The sequence below is a fragment of the Notolepis coatsorum genome, assembly GCF_963971535.1.
Source record: "Notolepis coatsorum genome assembly, chromosome: 4".
NCBI classification, from domain to species: domain Eukaryota; kingdom Metazoa; phylum Chordata; class Actinopteri; order Aulopiformes; family Paralepididae; genus Notolepis; species Notolepis coatsorum.
Genome location: NC_140168.1, coordinates 149,860,669 through 149,881,649, shown reverse-complemented (window position 1 = coordinate 149,881,649; position 20,981 = coordinate 149,860,669). Strand labels below are relative to the sequence as shown.

Genomic DNA, 20,981 nt, shown 5'->3' with positions numbered 1-20,981 from the left:
AGTTCAAATATGTTCAGTTACTGTGACTTAAGGTTCTCAAGTGGAGGCAACTCAAATATGTTCAGTTACTGTGACTTAAGGTTCAACCTTAAATCCATGTGATTAAGTTAACAGAACTCAAAGACATTGAGGCAATCTAATGCCTCATTTCTTTTAAGTTAATCAACTCACATTTTTAAGTTAATCAACTCAAATATTTGCAGTTACTATAACACTTAAGGTTCAGTTTTAAAATCCATGTGAATAAGTTAACAGAAAAATAACTACACAAGCACATTATATCAACTTCAAACAACTCTTTTATTTTTTTCTATTCAAAGAGTATACATATATAATCTGTATGTTAGCAATGTACAATAACACTGTAAACACCGTATACACTGTTTTTGGACTATATTACACGTATGTTAACAATACCGACCAGGTATTAGTGCCTCGCAAAGTGCAGATATGAAGTTTTCCCCTTTTTTTGTATGCATTTAGGAGGTTTTGTTCTTCATCGAAACTATTTATCTTACAAAAACATTGTGTTACAACTTCAAACTCTTTATATTTATTTCTATTCAAAGAGTATACATCTATTTATCTTACAAAAACATTGTGTTGCCCTCTCCAACATTATGGCAATGTTAAAATTGAAAATATATATATAGAAAATATATATAGAAAATAAATACATGCATGTTATAACATGTACATACAATGTAATGTATATTACACATTTAATCCCACTGGTCACAATAGTGTAATAATGTTTGTTATAAGGCTCTGAAAATATTACTGAATGATGTATCAATGTATTTCCAGCAAATATTGAAATAATAAAGGGTCTCAATATGTGCAGTGCACATGACCAGAGCCGTTTACATCCTGGCTGAATTACTCAAATTTGTATAGTGTGGTCATAGAATGAGCAAACATGTTGACGGCAACTATTGTGACCGTTGGGATAACACAGTGTATCTATGTACAGTACAGAATAAAATGTATAGATTATCTGAAAATTGTCAATCCGCTTGGCACATGTAAAATTCACAAACGTTGTGCTGTATATTGGGTCCTGCCAATGTGGAACCAAAATACCAATCCACATTACATGCTATACAGCTGGCAATACTGTTAATAGTGCACATACCTACAAAATGCAGCTGTATTTGCTCCATGATGTATCATGGAACAAGATGGTGTTTTCATTGAAAGAGTTAGTCAGAATGTCAGAGGCACCATCCGTCATTTAGAGCAGGCTATGTTTGCAGAATGATAACTAGAACACTACAGTACACTAACTATACTGCCCTGTCAAGGCAGACCGCAGTAACTTCCAAACAGTGAAACTGAGAAAAATGGCTTTAAAGTTTTTTGACTTGCCATCCAAAATGTGTTATAGGTAGATAGATGATAGTACCCAGATTTAACATGTATTAATGAAGTAATCTTTAGGCATACAAAAATATGACGTAGTTATTTTAATTAACCCCCAAAAAGCAGATACTGCACTCTGCTGCACGATTTCCTTAAATAATTATACAGGTAATGTACAGGCAAAGTGCAGTAACTTCAAATACAATGTTGTTTTCCCTCCAGCTTTCATAACTTCACCTAGCCATTTTATTTGGATCATCATCATTCCAATATATTCAGGTATTAAATTTCATTTTCAAAATGGCTAGGTTAAGTTATGAAAGCTGGAGGGAAAACAACATTGTATTTGAAGTTACTGCACTTTGCCTGTACATTACCTGTATAATTATTTAAGGAAATCGTGCAGCAGAGTGCAATATCTGCTTTTTTGGGGTTCATTAAAATAATTATGTCATATTTTTGTATGCCTAAAGATTACTTCATTAATACATGTTAAATCTGGGTACTATCATCTATTTACCTATAACACATTTTGGATGGCAAGTCAAAACACTTTAAAGCCATTTTTCACTGTTTGGAAGTTACTGCGGTCTGCCTAGGTTTTGAGTGTGATTTTGTAGTTACTGCAGTTTTTAAAACCCCATATCTCCAAAACTGAGCGACATTAACATCTGAAACTTGGTCACAAGATAAAACATTTATTGACAAGGTCAATTTCACTCATAACTAAATTTTTACTTTTTTCAAGTTACTGCGGTTAGCCTTGACAGGGCAGTATACTACTGCCTACAAGGGCTCAAGGATACAGTCCCACTCTCAGCATACAAGATCGATGGTCTGCTGCTGCTGACTCCCAAGCGATTCATTCAAGTGAAACGGAACTGAGTCCAGCTAATGGTGAATAGTTATTTTATTAATCAATTATTGTGTCTTTATTCACTCTAGTTGTGTAATTGACCAGTTCATATTCTGTATAAGTTCATATTCTGTATATGTTAATAATAACGCTTCTGTGTTGCGTTTATGGCTCCTGGTATATCGCCTTGTACTCTGTACTGAGAACACTAACTCTACCACTGCCTACAAGCAATGGAAGCAGTCAGAGCAGAGTGGCATTTATGCCCATTGCCTCCTATTGTTCCTCGAGACACAAACGTTTGGGACTTGGATGTTGCCTTTGAGATTCTGATAAACTCTTTCAACTCTAAAACTTACTTGGATGAAATTACAATAATGCCAGCTATAGACGGTTAAGAAAATTTGAACTGTAAAACTCTCAAATGTAAACATATTACATAAAAAATAAAGAACGAGGTACATTGAGTAGTTTGGACCTATTGGCTGAACATCTGCAAAGTAGTACAGCAACTTTTGAAGGTATTATTTTGACATGACAAGACATTTCAGATGAGTTTCTATAGACACACTTTTGAGGTGTTGGTAAGTGCTTTGGGGTAGTGCATAGATTAGTCCAAACATTACAGGAAGGAATCACCAAATCTGGGGAGGCTGATCATGATATGACTTTCAATGACAATAGAGATTGTCACAGGCTGGTAGTGAACTGGACTTGTGTCATGATCACTGATTACAGTAAGGAATAGAAACTCATCTGAAAGAAGGATGTGGGGTGAGGTATTAATTTCCTTGTCATGTCAAAATAATACCTTCAAAAGTTTAATGCAAGAGCGGTCAGGTGACGTAGCAGAGATTGCGTTCGTCACCAATGCTGGAGACACTGGATTTGCGTGTTCGAATCCAACTCCCTGCGTTGTCACCAGCTTGGCTGGCCGTTCACACTAATACAATTTGGCAGTATTAGGGGGTGGGGAAGCTGGCGGGTGGGAATCTGGCGTTGTGGACAGCGATGCCTACAGGTCAGGTCTCGGCGCTTGCTAAGCGGGGCAGGACTTGGTGGAGATAGCGTGCCCTCCCATGCGTTACACTTCACCAATGAGAGCCCTCGCTGCCAAGTGAAAAGACGTCACTGGCTGTCGGCGCATGTCTCGGGGGAAGCGTGCGATCGACTCGGGACGCCCTTATACCGACTCGTAGGAGAACATGCATACAGCACCAGGTAGGGGAGGGGGGGGGGGGTGAATTGGCACAACGACTAATTGGGACGGGGAGAAAATCCATTGAAAAATCAGAAGAAAAAAATAATTATTGCATCATCAAGTCATTCTTGAGAGTCTGCAACCTGGGCGACAGTTTACCAGCTTCTAGACCTAGTAAAATCTTCTGAATGAATTCAAAAGTGTTGGTAAGTCCCTTGGGGTAGCTGAGGTGTAGTGCATAGATTAGTCCAAACATTACCAGGAAGGAATCACCAAATCTGGGGAGGCTGATCATGATGTGACTTTCAATGACAACAGAGATTGTCACAGGCTGGTAGTGAACTGGACTTGTGTCATGGTCACTGATGACAGTAAGGAGGGCCACTGCAACACCCTGAAGCTCTGGCTCATCAGGCGTGTCCTGAAGGAATGAAAGAGACATAATAATCACAAATAAATCCATGGTTTCTACAAAGTGCAGCACAAAGCTAAGTATATGGAGTTGTGTTTGTAAGTTGTTTATATTTTAGTTAGAACAATTTTTTTGGTGAGAAGGTTATTTTTATTTAACCAGGTTAGTCCCGTCGAGATCAAATATCTCTTTCACAAGGGAGACCTGGAAGGAAGGAAGACTGATACTTAGCATTTTGATTAACTGTTCACTTAATATACAGTTGTACTGTAAATTATTTTCACTCGGACTCACTGTGCAGGTTTTGAAAAATCCAGCGACTTCCTCATGCAGATACACAGGCAGGGCATGGAGAACAGTGGTACGCCTGGTGTGAACATCATGGATTTCCTATTAAGATGTAAGATTAAGAAGAAGAAAAAGAATTGTATTATATGGAAATGTTTACTGAACAAAGCGGATTTTAAACAGTCCAATCAGATATGTCCACAAATAACATGTTCACATCTTTAATGCAATCAGAAAAATGGCAAACACAATGGTGGACTAATTGTAAAATTCAAAAGCTCATTTGAATCATTGAACCTGTTCAATGTTACAGAGGTTCGACCTATGACATGTATAATAATCTATTCACCTGTTCATCGTGGATTTTTAAAATGTGAGCCAAAGCATCTGCTGTGTTCCCAGTTTTGGACGCCTTCTGTCTGAATAACGTCATCAGTCGAGGAAGATGGCGGTCAAGCTCAGCGTAGAATGTGTTGGGCAGGTTCTGGTTGGTAATCAGCTGGAACTCTGCATACACCTATATATATATATTTTTTTTTTGGTCTTTTTCCCCCTCCATTTTCCTCCGATTTTCTCCCATCCCAATGTTAGTCGTATGCCAATTCCCAGTCCCTTCCTGGTCGCTGCGCTTTACCCCCCACAGTCAGATCATTTGGGAGAGTGGAGGCTACCACGTGCTTCCTCCGACACACGTCCAGCCAATCACCGCTTCTTTTCACCTGGCAGCGCGGATTCTCATTGAGAGGGCGTAGCGTGTGGGAGGACCACACTATCCCCCTCACGTCCAATCCGCGCTTAGCAGGCGCCCCGACCGAACTGTAGGAGTCGCTGTTTACAACGACCCGGACCCACCCCGCCAGCTTCTCCCACCCTCTGATACAGCCAATTGTATCAGTGCAGACGGCCAGCCAAGCTGGTGACAACCCCGGAGCTGTGAGCTGGATTCGAACAGGCGAACCAAGCTCACAGCTCCGGGGCTGGTGACGAACGCAATCTCCGCTCGACCACCTAACCGCCTCTGCATACACCTATATTTAAAAACAGCAGGACAATATAGTATATCAACATCAATTAGTCACTTCAACTTGGTGGATCTCTTACTTTGTTTGGTTTGGGCTTCAGAGCATGACGGCGGGATTTCTGGTCAACCATGTCATTACATGCTTTGCGGAATCGGTCGCTGATGACTAGCTCGCGGGGGCGCACAGAACACACACGCAGATGCGCCGCTAGAGTATATAAACCAGGCTTAGGAATCACAAGTTTCACTTTAAAACACACAGAATGTGCCAAATGTTAACACAGGAAAGAGAGAGCTGATCTATATTACCTCAGACTCCATTTTGAGAGCAGGCCAGAGGTCCATGAGCTCTTTCACTGGTGGGCTGGACTTCACTATGGTCTGTTGGCGCAGGGCAAATGTGGTCTGCATCAGCTTTCTAATGAGGGGCAGGTTCTTCTCAGTCTTCTTGACTTCTTCAGCAATTGTCTGCCTCAACTGCTCAAGCCTCAAGGAATCCTCTCCTTGGGGATAGTTGGGTAGGAAGTTTACTTCTGCTCGCTTGGGTCTTTTAATGTTGGAATGTGAAGGTTCGCCATCAGGATTGCTTCTACCTCTTTTTCCAGCATTTACAGTGACCTCCTCACATCCTGCCCGTCTCAGCTTGTTCCTGAAATTGCCCATCTTGAATTTGATGCTGTTCTTCCATCCATTGCAGCCGGTCTCAGATCCTGCTTCCTTCAAGCAGGGATGTTTGGCGACAAGAGCCGCAGAAGCCACTGCTATCTCTTTATCACTTGGATAAGCCTTGAAAGCATACATTGTAGATGCAAGCTTTTCTAAGATGTCGTGCTTTAGGTCTCTTGTCAACTTAAGGTGTCTCTTGTTCTTCTCAAATTCGTTGATTCCGTCTCTAAGTTTCAGCTCAACATCGAATGCAAATGTAGGAACTGGAAAAGGACCTGGAGGCCATCTGCTTTCACGTTCTGGAGATGACATATCTGAAAGTATATCAGTAGATGCGAGAGCGCTGGAGTCGAGCGAACGTGAAATGTGCACAACAGCTTTTTGTGGCAATTCCGTAATGTCATCAAGGGAAGTAAGTTTCCCATCAAAGTCTGGATCTTCATACAGCAAACTGAAGTCAAGGTCTATTTCCAACTGTTCTTTTATAATCTTGACCAGTGCATCAACAGAGGCGGGTCGTGAACTGAGTTTTAATTTTCTAGCCCGGTCTGTCTCAACAACACGAAGGATCATGGGTTGTGGGGAGGCAGCTGCCATTGTGCTATGGAAACTTGAATGAATCGCTTGGGAGTCAGCAGCAGCAGCAGCAGACCATCGATCTTGTATGCTGAGAGTGGGACTGTATCGTTGTGACCAGACTGCAGGTAGATGGACAGTGGACAGATGTGGTCCGGTCGACAGACAGCAGCTCAAGGACCTAAGGAGTAGTCATAAACACAACACAGAAAGCGTCATTATTAACATATACAGAATATGAACTTATACAGAATATAAACTGGTCAATTACACAACGAGTGAATAAAGACACAATAATCGATTAATAAAATAACTATTCACCTTCCGTTTCACTTGAATGAATCGCTTGGGAGTCAGCAGCAGCAGCAGACCGTCGATCATATATGCTGAGAGTGGGACTGTATCATTGAGACCAGACTGTAGGTAGATGGACATATGTGGTTGTGTGGTTGACAGCTCATAGGACCTAAGATGTTCTATATACCAGGAGTCATAGTCTCGACACAGAAAAGAAACCTCATTATTCACAAGGTAGATCTGTTCTATTTGGCTAAATGTAGACAGTCCACCACTGACTCTGACGGAGAGAAACATTCCACAGACATAGTCTGTGCCATCAATGGTTACCTTTGATGTCTGGTAGATTGTGTCACTAACTGTGTGTCCTCTAATGTGTACCTGAGCTACTGCTGGTAGAGATGAAACCAGAACAGAGTCAACCCTGGATGCCTGGGTTTTTGGCTTGAAATATGATGGTGAAGCAAGATGATATGCCATCATGTGTTGGTGTCTGATTGCCATCGTCTTCAAGATATTTTTGAAGTTTTGAGTGTCATGCACCACTCTTTTGAAAAAGCGGTGCTTGGCCTCAAATCGCATGGTCCAAACATGCAGCAGGGGTTAGTAGAGTTAGTAGGGACAGTAGGGTTAGTAGGGTTAGTAGGGTTAGTAGGGACAGTAGGGTTAGTAGGGACAGTAGGGTTAGTAGGGTTAGTAGGGACAGTAGGGACAGTAGGGTTAGTAGGGTTAGGGTTAGTAGGGACAGTAGGGTTAGTAGGGTTAGTAGGGACAGTAGGGTTAGTAGGGACAGTAGTGTTAGTAGGGTTAGTAGGGACAGTAGGGTTAGTAGGGTTAGTAGGGTTAGTAGGGACAGTAGGGTTAGTAGGGACAGTAGGGACAGTAGGGTTAGCTGTGTTTGAGACATGGAGGATAGCCTGCATCTTTAGGAACAAGGAAGATACGTTCATTTTAAGTTGATTTCTTAGATTGTCAGTGTCACATTGATCATCATCATCCACCACTTCTATGCTCTGGCCTGGACATTCTTCATGCAAATCACTAGTGACCTCAGAAATCCTGTCTTGGGATCCTCAACAACGACAGCTTTTAAGTCTGATGCAAGACTTAATTGGTGTTCTCTGCTTTTATGGCAATTGAATGAAGAGTAACCATTTGTGCTATAGCTACAATCCTTATATGGGCATGTCACTGTTTCATTATTTTTTAAATGCTTTCTGAGATGACTTAAGAAAATTGATTCAGAAAAGGGTTCCCGAAATGCGCACAAAGGGCATTTTATTACTACAGGGCTCTGACTCTGTTCTGGCCTACTGCTAAGTTGTGCAGTATGATATCTTGACAAATGAGTACTCAATGCATTTAGCATCTTAAATTTACAGATACAATCAGTATGGAGGCATGGAAGAGGACTGACTCTGGAAAAGTGGCTGTGTTGCAGTCTGTAGTGTTTAAATAACTGTATTCTAGAAGTCAAAGAAGCTGCACACAATTTACACTGCCAGACTACCAGCAGCACTTGCTACCTGAAAGGCAAGGAAAAAAATACAACGTTTAGACCTCCATGAAACATATACCAGAATAACTTACAACTCAATATAACAAGTTCATACTATTAGCTTACAAAAACATGATCATCATTTTCACAGTTTGAATGTTTAACCATCAATCAGAAGGAGATAGAGAGAGAGCGAGAGAGAGGAGATAGAGAGAGAGAGGAGATAGAGAGAGAGGGAGGGAGGGAGAGAGAGAGCGGAGATGAATGAGAGCGTGAACATGATCATCATTTTCACAGTTTGAATGTTTAACCATCAATCAGAAGGAGATAGAGAGAGAGCGAGAGAGAGGAGATAGAGAGAGAGAGGAGATAGAGAGAGAGGGAGGGAGGGAGAGAGAGAGCGGAGATGAATGAGAGCGTGAATTAATATCTCTCTCAAACCTCCTTTTGTCAAAAATATATATCTATTACAAACATCAATTTACAAGCTCAAAGAAATGGAGATATGTGGCTTCGACCATGCATGCCATGAGGACGCGACGCCTGCATGACACTCAACCAATATAACCAAATTAATCTCCCTCAAACCCGATAATAGGACATAATGTGCAAACAAACCTAAAATGGAGATGCGGCTTGACATGCATGCATGATGCACGCACGAGGGCGACGCCATCTTTACCTGCACTATAACTCACACTTGCACTTGACCCAATATCGAACACTTAATATTTTGCATGAAACAACATCATTTCGGTGTGCCATAATATTTTAATTGCACACAGCATGCATGCAGGCAGTTGTTTAAGAAGACAATGGAGACCGAGTTAGCTTAATTATACTGAACAGCCATTAACTATAACTAAACTATTAAAAGATGCGCTAGCAGCTCACGCAATTTGCATCTACAAATTGCATATCCGAACAGATTAAATGACCACAGATAACCGCAAATTGGCAAATTTACATATATATTTATACTCACTATATGAAAGAAACTTGACGTGCGCTGCTTCTGCTAACTTGACGGCTGCTGCTGCATCTCACGACATGCGGGTATACAGGTATCATCCCAGAATTCCTCCGCAGCTGCGCACAACAGTGGTTTCCTGTTGCTTGCTTGCAGAAATATTATTTTCACATGCCGTTATTTCTCACTTCTCAGAGCTGAGCTAATTCTCTAAACGAATTCTTTAATATAATTGGACTTAATATATAATATAATAACTTTATTAACATCTCTCTCACTCTCTCTGTCTCTCTCTCTCTCTCCCTCTCTCTCTCTCTCTCCCCCCCTCTCTCTCTCTCTCTCTCTCTCTCTCTCTCTCTCTCTCTCTCGCTCTCTCGCTCTCTCTCTCTCTCTCTCTCTCTCTGTCTCTCTCTCTCTCTCTGTCTCTCTGTCTCTCTGTCTCTCTCTCTCTCTGTCTCTCTCTCTGTCTCTCTGTTTCTCTCTCTCTCTCTGTCTCTGTCTCTCTCTCTGTATCTCTCTCTCTGTCTGTCTGTTTCTCTCTCTCTGTCTCTCTCTCTCTGTCTCTCTCTCTCTGTTTCTCTCTCTCTCTCCCTCTCTCTGTCTCTCTCTCTCTCTGTCTCTCTCTGTATTAATGTAAAAGAGTTGAATACTCGGAAAATCACTCTACACCCAGTGGCCTAATATTGAAGAAAACAGACCTGGGCTGGAATATGGAACCAACAATCTTGTATCTCCTAAAAAAAATATAAAAATAAAAATCAGGAATGAAAGAAATACGAAAGAAATGTCTCATATTCATATCTATTTTTGAAATCTATGACATTTACATTTAGTCATTTAGCTGCTTTTATCCAAAATGACTTACAAGTTCTGTCAAGTCTGCAGGAAGGGTACAACTCTGTGTATAAGTAAGATTGTTTGTTAAACAGTGTCAAACTTGAGTGCTACAGTCTTGAGTCCATATATACCAGCCGTGTCATGCTAGCATACAGGCACAGGTCATAGATACCAACCATGTCATGCTAGCATACAGGTCATAGATACCAACCATGTCATGCTAGCATACAGGCACAGGTCATAGATACCAACCATGTCATGCTAGCATACAGGCACAGGTCATAGATACCAACCATGTCATGCTAGCATACAGGCACAGGTCATAGATACCAACCATGTCATGCTAGCATACAGGCACAGGTCATAGATACCAACCATGTCATGCTAGCATACAGGCACAGGTCATAGATACCAACCATGTCATGCTAGCATACAGGCACAGGTCATAGATACCAACCATGTCATGCTAGCATACAGGCACAGGTCATAGATACCAACCATGTCATGCTAGCATACAGGCACAGGTCATAGATACCAACCGTGTCATGCTAGCATACAGGCACAGGTCATAGATACCAACCATGTCATGCTAGCATACAGGCACAGGTCATAGATACCAACCATATCATGCTAGCATACAGGCACAGGTCATATCTTCATTGAGAACATGCTATATGCAACTATATGCATGTATGCCTGTATGACTCCTGTATGACGCGTCACCGTATCCGCTAGACCGGAGGCATGACAGGACATTAGCAAGAAAACCCATAAAAAGCTAACACCTCTCACACTTATCACACCTCTCACACCGATCCCACCTATCACACCTATCACACCTCTCACACCGATCCCACCTATCACACCTCTCACACCTATCACACCTCTCACACCTATCACACCTCTCACACCGATCCCACCTATCACACCTATCACACATATCACACCTCACCTATCACACCTCTCACACCTATCACACCTCTCACACCTATCACACCTCTCACACCTATCACACCTCTCACACCTATCACACCTACACACCTATCACACCTATCACACCTCACCCTATCACACCTCACACACCTCTCACACCTATCACACCTCTCACACCTATCACCCTATCACACCTATCACACCTCTCCCACCTATCACACCTATCACACCTCTCACACCTATCACACCTATCACTCCTCTCACACCTATCACACCTCTCACACCTATCACACCTCTCACACCTATCACACATATCACACCTCTCACACCTATCACACCTCTCACACCTCTCACACCTATCACACCTATCACACCTATCACACCTCTCACACCTATCACACCTATCACACCTCTCACACCTCTCACACCTCTCACATCTCTCACACCTATCAAACCTCTCACACCTATCACACATCTCACACCTCTCACACCTCTCACACCTCTCACACCTCTCACACCTATCACACCTATCACACCTATCACACCTATCACACCTCTCACACCTCTCACACCTATCACTCCTCTCACACCTATCACACCTATCACACCTCTCACACCTATCACACCTCTCACACCTATCACACCTCTCACACCTATCACACCTCACACCTCTCACACCTATCACACCTCTCACACCTCTCACACCTATCACACCTCTCACACCAATCCCACCTATCACACCTCTCACACCTATCACACCTCTATACCCATTCTGCAATCTGTTAATAAAGTTGTACTTAAGTTATGCTTTTACATTATACTTACTTAATAAGTGAATAGTTCCAAGTCAATCAAAAACTATGAGTTTTATTTACTCAAAACATAATGCGGTTTACAGTCTGTATCTACTTAATTATCTTAAGTTGTACTTAAGTTATGATCTACTTAATTATCTTAAGTTGTACTTAAGTTATGCTTTTACATTATACTTACTTAATAAGTGAATAATTCCAAGTCAATAAAAAACTATGAGTTTTATTTACTCAAAACATAATGCAGTTTACAGTCTGTATCTACTTAATTATCTTAAGTTGTACTTAAGTTATGCTTTTACATTATACTTACTTAATAAGTGAATAGTTCCAAGTCAATAAAAAACTATGAGTTTTATTTACTCAAAACATAATGCGGTTTACAGTCTGTATCTACTTAATTATCTTAAGTTGTACTTAAGTTATGCTTTTACATTATACTTACTTAATAAGTGAATAGTTCCAAGTCAATCAAAAACTACGAGTTTTATTTACTCAAAACATAATGCGGTTTACAGTCTGTATCTACTTAATTATCTTAAGTTGTACTTAAGTTATGCTTTTACATTATACTTACTTAATAAGTGAATAATTCCAAGTCAATCAAAAACTATGAGTTTTATTTACTCAAAACATAATGCGGTTTACAGTCTGTATCTACTTAATTATCTTAAGTTGTACTTAAGTTATGCTTTTACATTATACTTACTTAATAAGTGAATAGTTCCAAGTCAATCAAAAAATATGAGTTTTTTTTACTCAAAACATAATGCGGTTTACAGTCTGTATTTACTTAATTATCTTAAGTTGTACTTAAGTTATGCTTTTACATTATACTTACTTAATAAGTGAATAGTTCCAAGTCAATCAAAAACTATGCGTTTTATTTACTCAAAACATAAGAACATGTCACACGAACTCAAGACATTTAAGTTAGTAGAACTTTCATAGAATATTGAGTATACCCTACTCAAACTAATTGATTATTTTGAACATGCGGGTTTACAGTGTAGCAGTTCTCCCGCAGCATGCTAGTGCTAACGTTAAGCTCTCAGAATGGTAGCAGTTCTCCCGCAGCATGCTAGTGCTAACGTTAAGCTCTCAGAATGGTAGCAGTTAGCCTGCAGCATCCTACACACAACAACAACACACACTATCGTCACAACGCTTTACGGTATTTTCACAGCACTGTCGCAACATTACCGTAAAGCGTGAACACCGTTGTGATCATACACAACACTACAGTTAGCTCTCAGAATAGCCAGTTAGCCCGCAGCACCAAGTTTCAAGTTTCTTTAATAGTTGTCATACAGAAGTACAGAATACTTTCATACAAAATGCTTCTTACTGTTACGCTCCAGAGACTGTGCTAGACAAGATAGTATCAAATAACATAGTATAGCATGTAATTTAGAAGAAGAAAATGAGGTCACAGTGTTCGGTATAGACATATGTACAATGTTCTGAGTTACCATATAATATACAATACTATGCAGTGTACTAATGTACAGTACTATATAGTGCAAAGCAGAAATGGGATGAGGTACAATTTAGGTACAATTTACAGTAAGGTGTACGAGTTGTAGTGCAATCCTTCATCAATAAATATAAAGTGTGGGGAGTGGGTGCTACAGTGTGTTTGTTTAAAGTGGGTGTGTGCTATAAAGTGTGTGGAGTGGGTGCTACAGTGTGTTTGTTTAAAGTGAGTGTGTGCGTGTGGATGTGTGTGCTATGTGCGTTTGGTGGTTGTTGTTGTGTAGTGTTCATTCATTGTTCGTTTAGCAGCCTGATGGCCTGGGGATAGAAGCTTCTTCTGAGTCTTTCTGTGCTCGCCTTGAGACTCCGGTATCGCTTGCCTGACCGCAGCAGTTCAAAAAGGCAGTTGTTCGGGTGACTGGAGTCTTTAATGATTCTCTTAGCCTTGCCCTTGCAACGCTTGTTGTAAATGTTCTGGAGGGTGGGGAGCCCCCCTCCAATTGTGCGTTCGGCTGAACGTGTCACTCTTTGTAGTCTGCTTCGGTCTTGTGCAGTGCTATTCCCAAACCAGGAGGTGATGTTGCCGGTCAAGATGCTCTCTATTGTACATGAGTAGAAGTTCTTAAGGATCTTCTGACTGACTTGGAACTTCCTTAGGCGCCTGAGGAAGTAGAGGCGTTGTCGTGCCTTCTTCACAACACTGTCAATGTGTGTGGTCCATGTCAAGTCCTCGGATATGTAGGCTCCGAGGTACTTAAAGCTGTTGACTCTCTCAACCGGTGCCCCGTCGATGCTGAGGGGGCTGTAGTCCTTGACCCCCGACCTCCTGAAGTCCACAATCATCTCCTTTGTTTTGCTGACGTTCAGGGAGAGGCTGTTTTCCTGGCACCATCCCGCCAGGACCTTGACCTCTTCCAGGTAGGCCCTCTCGTCGTTGGCAGAGATCAGGCCCACCACCACTGTGTCGTCAGCAAATTTGATGATTGTATTGCTACTCCGCTGAGCCACACAGTCGTGTGTGTACAGGGAGTAGAGGAGGGGACTCAGAACACAGCCCTGGGGGGCCCCTATGTTGAGGGTGATGGATGAGGAGGTGCAGTTGCCTGCTCTCACCGCCTGGGGTCTGCCAGTCAGGAAGTCCAAGACCCACTGGCAGAGGTCATAGTTCAAGCCCAGGTCCCTGAGCTTGGCTATGAGTATGGAGGGGACTATGGTATTGAATGCCGAGCTGTAGTCGATGAATAGCATTCTCACATAGTTCCCCTGCCTCTTGTCCAGGTGTGATGCTGCTGTGTGCAGCACATGGGCTATGGCGTCCTCCGTGGACCTGTTGGGGCGGTATGCAAATTGCAGGGGGTCCATGTTGATGGGGAGGGAGGAGCAGATGTAGCCCTTTACTAGCTTCTCAAAGCACTTCATGGCTATGGAGGTGAGAGCTACAGGGCGGTAGTCGTTGAGGCAAGCAGGCTTGGATTTTTTGGGTACAGGGATAATAGTGGACTTCTTCAGGCAGGTGGGGATGACAGCCTGTTCTAAGGACAGGTTAAATATGTCAGTGAATACTGGGGCCAGTTGGTCGGCACAGACTTTTAGGACGCGGCCGGGGATGCCGTCCGGACCTGCTGCCTTCCTGATATTCACTTTTTTAAAGGTCCGCCTCACCTCATGCTCTGTTACCCTGAACACTGCGCCTCCATCAGCAGCCGACCCCCCCCCCCCCCCCCCATTGCCGTGGCTTGTGAGCTGGTGTTGTTATTACCAGCATCAAACCTCGCATAGAAGGTATTGAGGTCATTTGCTAAGGAGATGTCACTGTTCAGTTTGAGGGAGGCGCCTTTGTAGTCTGTCATCGTTTTGAGCCCCTGCCACATAGCTCTAGAGTCAGCTTGTTCAAACTGGAGTTCAATTTTATCCCTGTAGCGCCGTTTGGCCTCTGACACTGTCCTCCTTACGTTGTATCGCGCCACCTTGTGGTCATTCATGTTGCCTGCCACTAGGCCGTCGTTGTATGCTTTGGTGCGCTCTCTCAGAGCTTCACGGACGGATTTGTCTACCCAGGGTTTTTGATTTGGGTAAACTCTCATTTTGGTAGTGGGGATTGTTTCTTCCACCATAGTACAAACATAGTCCAGCACTGTTTCCGTGTAGACATTAATGTTATCTGTGTCGCGGAACACATTCCAGTCTGTGCAGTCAAACGCAGACCGGAGCGTCTCCTCTGACGTCAAATCCCATTTCTGCACCTCTCGCGAGACTACAGGAGTACTTTTGATTCTCTGTTTGTACATTGGTGAAAGAAAGATTGACGCGTGATCTGATTTACCAAAGCCACTATCAGAATGAGCCTTGTAGCCACCTTTAAATTGCGTGTAACAGTGATCTAGGATGTTACCGCCTCTGGTGTTGCAAGTCACATGCTGATAGAAGTCAGGTAATACCTTTCTCAGATTGGCGCTATTGAAATCACCCAGCACCAAAATGGCGGCGTTAACGTTCGCCGCTTGTATTCTATTTACCTCGTCGTGGAGTCTGGAGAGCGCGACGTTGTTACTGGCTTGCGGTGGAATATACACTCCTACAAGGATGATCGCCGTTAACTCCCTCGGGAGGAAGAAAGGACGACACTTGATGGTTATATATTCCAGGTCTGGGCAGCAGTGGTTGGATAATTCCTTCACGTTAGTTGGATCGCTCCAATTGTTGTTCAACATGAAGGCGATACCTCCTCCACGTTGTTTACCGGACTCTGCTGTCCGATCTTTGCGGTGGATAAAGAAGTGTTCGGCTGGTTGGATTGCGTGGTCTGGAACCTCCGGCGTGAGCCACGTTTCGGTGAAGCAGAGAACGTTGCAGTCCCTAACGTCTCTTTGGTATTGAATCCTTGCTCGGATGTCATCCAGTTTATTGTCAATTGATTGTACATTGGCTAGCAATATACTGGGCAATGGTGTTCGGTGGCGTCTGGATCTCAGCCTGTTACGGATCCCAGCTCTCTTCCCACGCCGTCTGGTTCTTTTGTTCCTGGGATCAAGGAACAAAGGCTCTGGTCCTATTCTCCGGAGGATCTCCTCAGGCCATTGTTGCGGTTCGGAAAGCTGGTCCAGTGAGTAATCCAATCGGTAAGTTTCCCGTAATCCGATGTCTATAAGTGACTGGCAGTCATACACATTAAATGCACCTACTGTTGGTGCAGCAACGGTAAGCGTGTCTCATTTAATTTCACTCACTGAAGCGGGGTTCCCCTCCTCCTCTTCCTCCTCCTCCTGTGTGTAGAGACAACCAGCTCTGCATGGCTCGCCCCACTAGTGAGGACTAGTCTCGCCCTCTGCTGGCGCGTGTGTGCACTACAACAAAACTCTGTTTAGACGGTATTGATTTTCAATACCGTCGGTATTTCGAAATACCCCGGTATACCGTAATACCGTCATACCGCCCAAGCCTACCAGGAAGGTAGCACTGTCACGGTGTCACCCTGTGCTCAGTGATGCAGTGAGGCACAGTGATGCATTATAGAGTCTGATTGCTGTCGGAATGAAGGACTTCCTGTGCCGTTCAGTGTTACATCTAGGGAGTGTTAGTCTAGCACTGAACGTGCTCCTCCTGTCAGCCAAGTCTGTGTGTAGTGGGTGGGAGGGGTTGCCCCTGATGGCGTGGAGCTTAGCAAGGCTCCTTCTCTCCGCCACCACCGCTAGAGAGTCCAGCTCCACCCCCACCATGTTACTGGCCTCCCTGACCAACTTATCCAGCCTGTTTGCTCCCCAGGTAAGTCGCTCGGTGTGTGTGATGACCACCCAGATGATCTGTAAGCTGCTCAGGTCCAAGGAAGCGTCCGCAGCCGTCGACATCAGGAGCTGGCCCCCTGTGATGGACACAGGTACACACACTACACACACACACACACACACACTCACTCTCTCTCTCTCTCTCTCTCTCTCTCTCTCTCTCTCTCTCTCTCTCTCTCTCTCTCTCTCTCTCTCTCTCTCTCTCTCTCTCTCTCTCTCTCTCTCTCTCTCTCTCTCTCTCTCTCTCTCTCTCTCTCTCTCTCTCTCTCTCTCTCTCTCACACACACTACACACAGACACACACACAAGAGCTGGCCCCCTGTGATGGACACAGGTACACACACTACACACACACACACACTACACACACACACACAAGAGCTGGCCCCCTGTGATGGACACAGGTACACACGCACACACTACACACACACACACACACACACACACACACACACACACACACACACACACACACACACACACACACACACACAAGAGCTGGCCCCCTGTGATGGACACAGGTACACACACTACACACACACACACACTACACACACAAGAGCTGACCCCCTGTGATGGACACAGGTACACACAAAACACACACACACACTACACACACATGCACGCACACACACACGCACGCACACACACACACACACACACACAGGAGCTGGCCCCCTCTAATGGACACAGTTACACACACACGCACGTGCGCACACACACACACACACACACACACATGCACGCACACACACACACGCACGCACACACACACACACACACACAGGAGCTGGCCCCCTCTAATGGACACAGGTACACACACACACACGCACGTGCGCACACACACACACATACACACACACACACACACACACACACACACACACACACAAGAGCTGGCCCCCTGTTATGGACACAGGTATACACACTACTATGGCTGACCTTCGAAGCTTTTTTTGGCAATCGAAGCTTCGGGGCCGAGCTTTGATTTTAATTCGAAGCTTTGGAAAAAAATATAAAAAATTATAAATGTATTATTATAATTTTTTTCTTATGTTGTGGGACTTGTACAGCACTTTGGTAAACTTTGTTGTTTTTAAATGTGCTCTATAAATAAAGTGGATTGGATTCATTAATTAAGTAGCCCCTTTTGTGACTGTGACGCAGCCAACAAGGTTTCACTCGGCTGCGCTGCCTGGGTGCAGTGGGGCTGCTCTCACAGCCAACAACATGACATTACATAATTATGTTGCAACCTTCGTCTATCAAGCAAACAATTATATTATATTTAATTTATAATTCATAATTATATTAGACAATGCACCTACAAAAGCAGATGATTACAATTAAATTAGCCAACTTGGTAACACATTAGTCATAGCAGCATAGGCATAGCCTTATTAATGTTTTGTGTGGCGTCGCCGTCGTGTACAACGATACTTACGTTTTTTAGGTGATTTGACAAAGTTGTTGTAGAGTTGTGATATGCCATTTTCTTCTGGCATATCTGGCACTCGGCTTTTTGGGCATTGTCTTTGCATATTTTAAAGTGTAACCACACGTCTGATGACTTCTTCGTCGACATGTCTGCTGCACATGTCCTTGTTGTTTTCAACACAGATAATCTCCACATGCTTGTTGTAGAGAGGTGGAGTCGAGGCGCCGCTTACTTTCGTTTCATTGGAATGGAGGCGGGAAGGCTCTGCTTACTTTCGTTTTATTTTTTTATGTTCGAAGCTCGTGCCATCGAACAAAGCTTCGAAGCTTCGAAGTATTTAAGACAGCCCTACACACTACACACACACACACACTACACACACACACACACCCACACACAAGAGCTGGCCCCCTGTGATGGACACAGGTACACACACACACACAAGAGCTGGCCCCCTGTAATGGACACAGGTACACACACACACACACACACATGCACACACACACACACACACACACACACACACACACACACACACACACACACACACACACACACACACACACACACACACACACACACACACACTAGTGCACTGCAACCTTGCCCGGGCACCGCCGTTTTTTTTAATTTTTTTTTTATTGCGTTTTTTCTTCTTCTTTCATATAACTAGGGTTATAGGATAACCTTCGTTTTCCTTAAGATTCGTTTTCTCTTTTGTGCCAGAGAAACATTTGGATGTAATTACCGCAGCGCGCAGGGAGAACTCAGGGGACAAGTTCAACTCGATTGGTTGTTGATATATGCCCATGCTAGGTCTCAGGTCAGATTGATAACTCCATAACTCATTGGTCCGCTCATCTCAACATCAAGCAGCGTCCTGCAATGTCTGTGATATTCAGAACCCAATGCGTCTACAAAATGCTGTGGTTACACTTGACCGACAGAGATAGCATATGCACCGTTCCGACCCCCCCAGTCAATAACCATGGTCAAGTGATTGAAGTTGCGGAATCTCTTATTTTATTTGATCACCGGGAAGGATTTATCTGACCAGTATGACACTGTCGTTAATCAGATGATATCCATTTCCCTAATCTGTCACACGGCAACTAGGAGAGAATTACTCTTGCGAAGTCACAATACAACGCTTATTATCCAGAGTCAAAATTCTATATAATTTTTAATAAGCCCATTATATAGAATCTACATATGTGATCATTACCACTAGTGTTTTACATCATAAATCATAAACATCACAGGGCAGTGTTTCTGCCGACTCTTTTTCATCATGCAAAAAAATGGGTAAAGTTATAAGTACAACATATTTTAAAGCTTACCAGGACGGTCAGAAGGATTCACACGACGTAGGTTCCAAAAGGTTTTTATTTTAAAAATACAAGATTACAATAAATGCACAATCATGCTTATAAGTACAAAAGGTTCCTCTTAAAAATGTCAGAATGCAGAATCCAAAAATCTCTCTTGAGATGGAGCGAGTTAGCCCTTATAAAGGAAAGAAGATCTTTTTGCCATTGGTTTAAATACTGTGATGTAATTTCACTAGCCAATCAACGTTTAAAACATCAGTACATATTATCCAATAATTTGTACTGTACATATACAGTAAGTATCATCCCCTTTCCCCTACTTGCGTTACATGCAGTTACATAGTAATTCAAGTATGGAGAGTCCCTCCACACACTATTTAACAGGGCAAGGCTTGCAAGGGTTACTCTGTTAATCATGTGTCTGCCAGTGCCGCGAGGCCATCTGTGAAACTTCCCATCTCGACTCCTCAGAGTTGCTCTCAGCCATTGTGAACACAGAATTTACACAGTATAGTAATATATAGTATTACACACTTTCTTTTTAAGCATAGAATTATGAAACATATAATTAATTCAGCAGTATATGTATACACCTCTATACCAACATTTCTGACTGTAGCATAACATTTAACATTTAACTGTTATATAGTTTTAAGAGTGTATAAGTTTATTACACAGGTGGCGCTCGTTGACTTGTGGCACACATAACGTGTTTCTTCTCAACTCCTTCAGTTATTTGTTACTTTTGCAGTTATATATCAGAATAGTGATTCACAAGAATACACAAGAGTACAATGCCCCCTCTGACTTGGGCTGTCTTCTCTAGGCTTTCACATTCCCGCCTTTACCTCCGCTGGCTTGGGGCCTCTCGTTCTGCCTCACACTATCAGTAAGAAAAGCAGACGGATCAGTACGGAACAGGTAGTAAAAAATGCAGGCAGGCTAGGCAAGGCCTTCTGTGGGTAAAATCCCTTTTTCAAGGGAAGAGGCCCCGCCTGTCAAGGCCACATTTTTACAGTTAACTCCCTTTCTACATGTTGCTCATTCTTAAGCAGAAACATATAACCAACAGTATATATGTTTCCATAATTAGTACATGTGAAAAATAGGTTATACGGCTATAGTGTTACATACACAAAATGGTAGAACAGGAATTACTGTTCACACAACAATATAATGTATGTATAGTGTGTGTGTGTGTGTGTGTGTGTGTGTGTGTGTCAAA

At 43.0% G+C, this 20,981-nt stretch overlaps 1 protein-coding gene across 1 annotated transcript in view; it reads left to right on the top strand.

Annotated features, from left to right (window-relative positions):
• The window catches only part of dip2ca (disco-interacting protein 2 homolog Ca), an 837,941-nt gene that overhangs the window by 764,715 nt on the left and 52,245 nt on the right, over window positions 1-20,981 (top strand). Inside the window, exon 25 of the mRNA XM_084312140.1 lies at window positions 16,968-17,102. Within this exon, the coding sequence (XP_084168266.1) occupies window positions 16,968-17,102 (135 nt within the window). The remainder of the gene's footprint in view (window positions 1-16,967; window positions 17,103-20,981) is intronic.